The 10594-nt window shown below is 37.2% G+C and overlaps 1 protein-coding gene across 1 annotated transcript in view; it reads right to left on the reverse strand.

Annotated features, from left to right (window-relative positions):
• tcerg1b (transcription elongation regulator 1b (CA150)) overlaps positions 1-10594 on the reverse strand; it is a 30077-nt gene extending 19483 nt beyond the window's left edge. Inside the window, exons 1-8 of the mRNA XM_022667902.2 lie at positions 10498-10594; positions 7319-7547; positions 6252-6404; positions 4725-4983; positions 3312-3563; positions 1776-1976; positions 710-816; positions 522-610 (exon numbers count right to left, since the gene is read on the reverse strand). Of these exons, the coding sequence (XP_022523623.2) occupies positions 522-610; positions 710-816; positions 1776-1976; positions 3312-3563; positions 4725-4983; positions 6252-6404; positions 7319-7547; positions 10498-10547 (1340 nt within the window). The 5' untranslated portion in view covers positions 10548-10594. The remainder of the gene's footprint in view (positions 1-521; positions 611-709; positions 817-1775; positions 1977-3311; positions 3564-4724; positions 4984-6251; positions 6405-7318; positions 7548-10497) is intronic.

Raw genomic sequence — 10594 nt, forward strand, 5'->3', positions numbered from 1 at the left:
TAACTCAAACCTGACGAGTCTAGTTGATAGTTGGTTTGGATAGAGATCGGATCATGTTCTCTCACCACAAACAGAACCTCTTCGCAGTTTGTTTGGGATTGGATGGAGATCACCTCCACTTGTTGGCCTCAGTGTGGCTGTTTTGATCCGATCTAGAGTGCGATTACTGTTTCACTGTACACATGCCAGCTGCACCAAGAGTAAAAAACAACCAGAATCTGAATTAAAAGAACCAAATAGTGCTGGTACGAAAACATTTTCATTAATTAAACCGCACAGCAGTATGTTTAGGCTGTAAACAGTACTTAATTTAAAATATTAAATTCAAATTTTAAAATGTAAATCAAGGTGCATTTTGCATTGTTTATACATTTAGTAATTTAATAAATAAATAAAATTTCATGTTTTGTCAAAATCTGCTTTAAAGATTGTGGGAAAAAAAAGCTAATTGCCCTTAAAAAGAGCAATTCAAAATGTGTAAAATACAAAATTACAATAAAATAAATAAATGAATAAGTTACCAGGGGGTTCCAGGGATGGGATTGGTGGCCACTGGTTTCGCCTTCTGCGCTGCTTTTTCCTCTTCAGTCATTTCCTCTTCCTTTGGCGCCTAAAAATAAGAAATGAGTAAAAAAAAGCACAAATCTTCCACAGGAATAAAATATAAAAGTGAGAATATTATAAATACTGTATGCTGCTCTGTTTTCACCTCTTTAGACAGGATGGTTGCTTCAGCCTTCAGTTCCATGTCTCCGATCTCCATAGCCTCCACCTCATTGGCTGAATGGGCTTCTCGTCCTCTCTCCCCATCCTTATCTGTACAGTCACACACTGTTAGTGTTCTTTATTTAAAAACACATGTACAATTATATTTACTATCACTATTAACAGCTATATATCTGAAACTAGGCAGGGAAACCCCAGTACAGAATTATTATTCAATTTATTTCAGTCCTTTTACATGAAACATCTTGTCGTAAATTTTCCTTTGTTTTATTTTTATTTGACATTTATAGTTGTAAACTACAAACAAATCATTTTTATTAAGATACTTTCCTCCTTTGTGTTTTACTAGAACATCACATGTTATGCTTTTCCTAAATTGGGTTTATATTGCTTTTTTATTATTATTATTATTATTATTTTTAATTATTTACTGTATGCACTGTATTTACATATGGATTCTGTTTTATCTTTTTACTTTATCTTTACTTCTATTTACTTATTTTTTTGGTTTTCAATTATATTTGTATCTTTTTTCTGCATTGTATTGTCCACTTATCCTTTTATTCTGAATTAATTTAATTCTTCCTAATTAAATATTAGTTTGTTTGTTTTTTTCTAATGCTCTTCTTGTCTTTTAATGTTTATTGTTTTGTTTAAGATGTTACTTTAGCTCAGCCTGATTAAATAGTTGATAAGTTTTATAACTCAGTTTTATCTTTTTAATTTTTTTTTTAGTTTCTTTCCTTTTATTATTTTTGGGTATTGCTTATTTATATTTTACTCTTTTGTGTTTATTTTTTTATTTATTCATCTGTAGTTGAATTTTCATTAGTTCTATTACCTTTTTGAACCTATGATTTTATGATGATTCCTACTCTTAAATTATTATTTTACCTTATTTGTTTTATATCTTAATATTTTAAAAATATTTTTGTAAATTAAGTCTTATACCATATTAAAATGCTGTTTTTTTGTTTTCTGTTACTTCTGTTGGTCAGCTCCATTAGTTTACTTAACTGCTTTAATAGGTTAGAACAGTAAAACTGCACCTTTCTCCTTCAGCTCGGTCGGTTTATCCCAGGTGGATTCCTGCGTGCGGCTGTTGTAGTAGTAAGTCTTGCCGTCCACGGTTTTGTACTCGGTCCATTCGGGGAGCGGGATCACTCCGGCCAGGGCGGAGGGCGCCGCGGTGATCGTCAGCTGTGGGTGCATCATGGGCACTAATGGAGGGGCCATACCTGGCAGCATACCTAACAAAACACACAGTATTTTAATTTAATTTAAAGTGTTACAGTAAATCACACACCAAACATTCACATGTGAAGAGATGCACCAAAAAACTACGACTTAACAACCAAAAAACTAGGAAGGTGCTGCCACCTGCTGGACAGTACAGAACATTACATTCAGAATTATACAGACACCAGTGTGCTTAAATATTAAATCTCTTTCATGTCAAACTATTAAGTACTCTTACAACTACAATTTCACGTAGCACTGAACAATGGCAAAAATTGTATATCATGCTATATATATATATCAAATTTGATTGTTACTATACAATTGTAGGTGTGCGTATAATCACACACTATACTACATCACAATATTTCAAGATATTTTCATAAATCACAGTGTATTTGGATGCGTCATTGACGTATGAGTGTTTTGAACAGGACAATTTTAAAATCAAACAGTAAATTTAGAATTTGTTCAAAAGTTAAGAATGTTTTCTTTCGGTTACAACAAGAAAAATGTATCTTGCTATCGAAATTTTAAAACAATACATACATGTACAAAACCAAATAACCACATTTTTGACAAATTCTACTATTCTAATACTCTTTTGTAATTTATTTTGCACAGGATTTTATACATTTTCTGTAATAAAATGTACATTAGAGTCAGTTTTCTTTAAGCACTGATGTAAATTTTTCCAGAGCTGAATATTGAGGATTTATAAGACCATATTTATTTCTGAATCAGTTTCTCTGATTTTGCTATTTATAGGTTTATGTTAAAAATATTCTCACTTAGAGCATTTATTTACAAAAAATGAGAAATGGATAAAATAACAAAAAAGATGCAGAGCTTTCTGAGCTCAAATAATACAAAGAAAACAAGTTCATATTCATAAAGTTTTAAGAGTTCAGAAATAATCAATATTTGGTGGAATAACCCTGGTTGGTTTTTAATCACAGTTTTTTTTCATGCATCTTGGCATCATGTTCTCCTCCACCAGTCTTACACACTGCTTTTGGATAACTTTATGCTGCTTTACTCCTGGTGTAAAAATTCAAGCAGTTCAGTTTGGTGGTTTGATGGTTTGTGATCATCCATCTTCCTCTTGATTATATTCCAGAGGTTTTTAATTTGGTAAAATCAAAGAAACTCATCATTTTTAAGTGATTTCTTATTTTTTGCCAGAGCTATATATTGTCGGTACGACAAGAAAATAGTGTATCATGATTCAATAAAACATTGATATACTGCCCAGTTTTAATTCTGCACCTCATGGTTTTAGAGTAACAGAGAAGCATTATTATTATAATTATTGTTGTGATTATCATGATGAAGGTGGTGTGTACCTGGCAGGGGGATGTGCATGCCGGGTAAAGGCACTCTGAATGGGGGCACCATGACCGGGGAGAAGGCTGGGATGGCGGTGGGCGGCTGGGCCACGGCGTGAGGCAGGCCCGGCGGGAGGCTCTGGGGCAGTAATGGCATGGTCTGCACGGCCGTAACGGTGGCAGTGACTGTGGGAACACTGACCACAGCGACTGGAGTCACAGTGGCAGGAGGAGTGGAGACCACAGGGGGCACCTCGGATATCACAGGAGCTGCAGATTAAGAAGAGTCAAGAAATTTTAACATTGTCATTTCAGTTAGACTCCAATTTTTATAATTTATCATTGTTTTTAACTAAAACCATGCATTAAGACTTTATTTAAACTTTATTATTTATTCTTTTAGTGCTTTTCATCACCTGAAAGTCAAGGCCAGATTAGTATCATATTCTGGATCATTGACTTCTGCCACAAATCTGATAAATCTGATAACATTTAATTTTAATTTTTTTGCAGTACTATATTCTCAAAATAATTAAAATTGTGAAACTACCAAAAAAAATATTGTGATTTTTATTTTAGGGCCATATCACCCACCCCTAACTGGGCGATTAAGCCGGACTCTGGAAGGAGGGAAAATTCACCTGCTGAAAAGAACTAGTGCTGGGCGATATGGGAAAAATCATATATCGCGATATAGATTTTTTTTTTATATCACGATAACGATATATACCATGATATACCACATTTAAGTATGTTTTCAGTTATTCTTTAAAAAATATTTACTAAATAATATCATTGCTTACTTTTTTTCCAACTTTATTTCAAAGTGACATTAAACCAAACTTTCACAAATGAGAATTACTACCTTTCAGTGCAGCAATATATATGTGAATATCAAATGAAAACAGATGAGGTAGATGCAGTAGATCATTTATTTTTTCAAAAGAACAATGCGTCTCCATTGTTCAGCTCTCATGAGTTTAATAACGTAAAGCAGCGTCACAAAACCACATTATTAAGCTTTTTTGTGAAGATTACTTTATTATCACTTTTATAAACCCAGTTTATGCAAAGTGACTACGCCAATACATTTCATCGTAGCCTACTTTATATGTTTGCATGAATAATTGATGAAATTACTGTAGAAACGATAGGGATGATAGAAGGTAAGTAGCACAATAGATACTTTTCTATCGTCCCCACGATATTTATCCTCATATCGCACAGCACTAGCACTGACACTGTTCTACAAACCAATAAATGTCCATTAAAGGAAAACTCTTAGGACAGGATGTAGTAAAGTTGTTTGGTAAATCAGTCACTAAACTCTGCAGTGTGAAACCTAAACATATCGACTAAATACAGAACAGAAAACAGGGCAACACACTCCTGAAGCTCGGTTCAGACACTGGTCCAGATTTGGGTACTCACAGGGCACGGGCTGGGTCACCGCAGGGACGGGGCTGGTGCTGGGTTCAGGGCTGGCACTGAGGGTGTGGGTGGGGGAGGCAGGCTGGGCGGGAGTCACCGAAGCAGCAGTACTGACGGCAGCAGACGCCGGGCCGCCGGGGGAGGCTCCTGCCCCCGGCTGGGAGGACATCATGGGGTTGAGCTCTGACTGCTGGATGATCTTCACTCCCTCTGGTTTGGTCCAGGCTGATTCACGGGTTCGGGCGTTGTAGTAGTACACCTAAGAAACGCAACAGCCTGAGGGTGAATACAAGCTCTTACTGACCAGAATACAGAAATTAAAACAGAGGGGGAAAGTTTACAAATGAAAGGGAAAGTTGGCTTGAAAAAGTAACATTTTAAAATGAGAAAAAAATTAAATAGTTGCTAAGTTGCTGTGTTATTGCTATGGCTTATCAAGTGATTGGTAAATTAGCAGCTACCATCTTTTCCCAGGTGGTTAATAAGGTGTTGTTAGTGGCCGATATAGTGTTTCTAAGTGAATGCGGCTTCATTGGAATAATATCTAAGCTAGTTTGTTAGGTGTTGATTGTTTGTAAGGTAGCTGCTATGATTTTTGTAGGGGTTGCTTAGGTGTTTCTCAACAGTTGCTTAAGTATTCCAGGCACATGCTACTACGGTGTTGCTAAGTTGTCGCCATCATACCAAAGTTGGTTGCAAGGCAGTTGCTAAGGTATTCCAGGAGGTAGTTAAGATATTACTAGGTATCTAGCATCTTATACAATATGTTGGCTTGGTTGCAAAGGTATTCCAGGTGGTTGCCAGGTACTTGCTATGCTTCCCCAAATGGTTGCCATGTTACTGTTAAGTGGTTGCTAAGGTATTTCAGAAGCTTGCCACGGTGTCACTAAGAGGTGGCTAGGCCACTGCTATAATATCTGAAGTGGTTGGTACGGTGTTGCAAGGCAATTGCAAAGGTGTTCCAGATGGTTGCCATCATATCTGTGGTGATTGTTAAGCTTATTGCTGTTAATATACTTTTACTTGGAAACCTTATTTTATTTTATGTTACTCATCATGTTACGTGTAAGTGTTTGTATGCATGTTTGTTCTTATGCACTGTACCTTCTGTCTATGACTGTGTTGTTAAACGCTTTGAGTTTTCAGGAAAGGCGCTATATAAATAAAATTATTCATATTTTTATCATTATTATTAAGTGTTGCGAGGCAGTTGCTAAGGTATTCCAGGTGGTGGTTGCTTAAGTGTTGCTAAAGTATTCCAGGTGTTTGTTAGGTCGCAATATCCAGAGTGGTTGCTAGGCAGTTGCTATGGTATTCCAGGTGCTTCCTACGGTTCTGCTAAGAGGTTGCTAAGTCTCTGCTATAAAATCAGAGATGGTTGGTACGGTGTTGCAAGGCAGTTGCTATGGTATTCCAGATGGTTGCCATCATATTTGTAGTGGCTGCTTAAGTGTTGCTAGGTGACTGCAGGCCCTTTATCACATTACTACTCTTTAAAGCAGTGTGTTCTACAGACGGGTTCAGTACCTTGCCCTCTGGGGTGGTGTTCTCTACCCATATCTCCTCAGTGGTCAGGGTACCAGGAGCTCCTGAAGCTGGCACTGGTGGCATTCCGGGAGGGAAGATCATGCCGGGAGGGGGAGGCATGTTGCCAATGGGAGGTGGCATGAAGGGTGGCCTCTAAAGATCCAGAAGACAAAGCAAAAGTGATCAATAATCCTCAAAATAATCAACAGGAGCAAAAGAACACAAACATTTCACAGAATTAGATCTGTTAGAACTAAGAGTTTCTGTAATGTATTTTTTCACACGATAAAACGCACTTAAAACCTTTTAATTTCACCAAAAATCATCAGAGCTCCTCATCTCTAATCCGGTGCTCCTTATGTATGAATTCTATCAGTCAGGTATTAAGGAGCAGCAAAGCCACTCCACTGAAGTACAGAGTTATACAGGAGATTCAGTTTAGTTCTCCAGCAGTATTAGCATTAGCCAATAACCGTGCTAAGCACTAGCTCTTTCACCGTTCAGGTGAGGTGAGTTATCAGCCTGTAGCCTGCTGTTAACCGCAGCTAGCACTGCTGGATCAGCTTTAGCCGCTAGTGCTAGCTTAGCTTTCATTGTTCAGAGTTGAGTATATTGGACTGTAGTCTATGCGTTTACCTCGTTAAAACATGCTCGGTCGGACGAACTGCTAGCTAATATCGCCCTGGCTTACCCGAACACTCAGGGCTCCTCAGTTTAGGTTTAGCTAGTTCAGTTTAGCTACTAATGCTGCTGCACCCAGCCTTAGTGTAAATCTGTAAATCTACGCTAACTGTAAGTAAACTGAAGCACTTTACTCACTCAAATTAACAGTTTTCATGAGAGAAATCTGTGTATATTAACATTCAGCACTCATTTGACTTTAAAAGATTTTTTTTTTTTTTAACAATAGCAATCGGTGAGATGAGTATAATTGGCCTGAGCCTGCTGCTAACCCTGGCTAGCACTGCTGGAGCAGCATTAGCATTACTGCTAGTGTTTAGCTATTTTTTTTATTTAAAATATTTGTTAAAGGCTACTTTAGGAACTGATTCAGAAACGGATCATACCTGCAAGTGTGGAGGCCCAATTGGTGGGGGCATGGCACCAGGCGGTGGGATAGGTGGCATAGTAGGATCAAAGGGAGGTCTTCCAAACGGAGGTCTGGGGGGTGGGGGAGGTCCTCTCATCATGGCGAAGGGAGGCGGCGGGGGGCGCAGCAGCGGTGGAGGACCTCGCATCACTGTACCGGGTGGAGGGGCGGGGCTTCGAAAACGAAGGGCTTGCTGCAGCGCCATTCTGCAACAACAGCAGCAATCAGTGAGGTGAGTATAATTGGCTTGAGCCTGCTGCTAACCCTGGCTAGCACTGCTGGAGCAGCAATAGCATTAACTCTAGTGGTTCTTCAGCTTAAGTGGAAAGAACCACTGTAGCATTACACTCCAAAGCAATGGGTACAGTACAAAATAGAAATGGGGTTGGACTGAAATGTTTTGTGGAATTTTTTTAAAAATCTAAATAGCCAACTGAACAGAACCACAAACCATAATACAATTCACAGTGTATTGTTAAATGTTAATCACTGATGCCACTGCATCCCCAGCCAGTATTAAACTTCATTGATCTAAATTTGTTTTTCCACAATCAGTCAGCAGTTCATTTACAGCCACAGGCAGCAGCAGCACCACTTTTCATATTATTTGACTCAGTAGTGCAGCAAAAACAAATGAATGCTGCACTACTGACTCTGCTTTCTGATAACGCAAGAGTTATAACTATAGTTAATGTGCAGACCATAGCAGATTATAACATCTGCAGGTCTCTTTTCTTTCCTATAGAGGAAGATAAGAGTAGTGGTGTGAATCTCTAGGCACGGAATCTATAGGACGGTTATTCGTGCACAGATCAAACACAGATCAGCCACAACATTAAAACCCACTACATATATACATTACACTGACCAGCCATAACATTATAATAATCATCTTGATTCTGCTCGTTTTCTTTTAGCTGGGTTTAATATTAAGGCTTAAGATTGCCTAACCATTACCCAAACAACATTAATTCTAGATTTCTGTATTAATCATTAGATTAACTGAAATAACCTTTTTTTCCAGGTAAATAGAAATAGCAAAAAATGACCCATTAAATATTGGATTCATTATGGATCATAATGGATACATTATTTAAAAATATAGTTATGGGTCAATATCTATACTTTTAAAGTATAAACTATCAGGCAAACTAAGAACAAATACGTTTATATATTAATATCTCCACATAACAAGCTATAACATTTAAGGGCTAGAGAAACCTCTAGCTAAGATATTTTTATATTATTTCCTATATTGTAAAACTAACATTGACTAACATTCAGGCAACGTTCAGATGATGTTCTCCTAAGTTCCTAAATTACCTTAAATTCAACTAACATTGCCCTAACATTTAACTATCATCAAAGATTTATCGTGTGGAAGTATACTTCTTCACTACTGTACTTAAGTACAAAAATGCTGTATCTGTAACGTTACTTTACTGGAGTATTATTTTTACTTCACTACTGTACTTAAGTTCCACAAATGAGTTTTTTTTTAAGTTTAGGAAATGTTTATTAAAAAAATTAAGTAGGAATAGTATGTTTTATTACTTTAAAAGCGGCACATTTCAGCCATTCATGGAAAAAAATATGTTTTAGGGTTTAGCACCCCTTTAAAACACTAGATAGCTAAACTACCTCAAACCACACAGTTTAGCTAGATAGGATAAATAGCTATATTGCTTAGCTAGTTTTTTCTTTATTTTTACAGCCACCAAGGCTAACCCAACTAACGCTATGTTAACTGTTATGGGTCGTTATCTAGTGTCAACTAATAAAGTTAAGCAAACTAAGCAAACATACGTTAGAAATATCACCATATAAATCTAGCTAAAACATCTCAGGGTCAGAAAAACCTCTAGCTAACACTAACTTGTACCAAGATAAAACCATCAGTTTTGCAGTTGAGTTAAGTTACATTTAACACAAATTAACGATAAATAACAACGTTACCTAAAGCCAAATAACCACCGGCTGTGGCACTTATCATTGGTTAAACACAATACAGACACGCAGCAGCTGCTCTCCTCAAATTGTATTAATCTATATTAAAATGCGTTTACTCAAATATATTTAGCTAAACTAACCTGTGTGTTGTATATCAGTGTATGCTGCCCGCAGAATGAATGCTTAATTACTGAGTTTTAGTTAGTTTTAGTCAGTAATATAGCCCATAAACTTTAGAAAGCGAAAAAAATATTTTTGGCTCTGTCTTTAAATTAATGTTTCTGAATTCTGATCGTTTCTGGACATAGCACAATAAAATATCCAAAAATATCGATTTAAGTTATTGCCCAGCTCTAGCCTGAAGCAATTAACTAACTAACCTAAATATCATATGGGCTTCTTAAATCACTAAATTAACTAAACATATGTTAGCTTGACCTCAAACCACACAATTTACCTAGTTATTATAACTATAGCTAATTAAATAACTTGCTTAGCTAACTTAGTGTTTCTTTTTTATTTTTCCAAACACCAAGGCTAACCTAGCTAACGCTATGCTAACTGTTATGTTATGGAACCAATAAAGTTAAGCAAACTAAATAAAATACGTCAAAAAATATCACTAAATGTCAATAAAACATTTCAGGGCCAGAGAAATCCATAACTAAACACGAACATTTAGCAAAATAAAACAATTAGTTTTACAGCTAACGCCAATTAACGATAACTACTGCTAGCTAACCTAAGTTAGCTAACTACCGACTGAGGTAAATGTACGTTAGGCTAAACACAATACAGACACGCTGCAGCGGCTCTCCTCAGAAAAACGTGATATTAAACCATTTTAAACTGATTTTACACATAAATGTGTGTAAATATGTGTTGTATATCAGTGTGCGCTGCCTGCAGTGCAGTTAATTAACCCAGTTTCTGAGGTTTAATAGATAAACTGAGAATGCGGCGGCGCAGAGGCTGAGGTGGCTGTTTGGCTAATGCTAATGCTAAGCTAATGTTAGTGTTACAGTTAGTTAGCCGGTTAGCTTCGAGCGCTAGCCGGACTTTGTGTGGCGGTGTTTCTCAGCCCGTAAAGCGGGATTTAGGGGCTGAAATTCCGCTAAACGAGCTACTAATCCCCGCGTATGTACCTGTATAACATGCAGCAGTAAAAGTAAGCGCAGTAAACGCTCCGCGGTGATATCTGCTCACCTGTTGTCTCCGGCCGCCGCAACGCTTTCTCCATCTACAGACTCCGCCATTACTCCTCTAAACTACACATCCAGCCCACTGCCCGCCAGCTCACCGG

This window comes from Astyanax mexicanus, chromosome 17, assembly GCF_023375975.1.
Source record: "Astyanax mexicanus isolate ESR-SI-001 chromosome 17, AstMex3_surface, whole genome shotgun sequence".
In the NCBI taxonomy this organism is placed as follows: Eukaryota; Metazoa; Chordata; class Actinopteri; order Characiformes; family Acestrorhamphidae; genus Astyanax; species Astyanax mexicanus.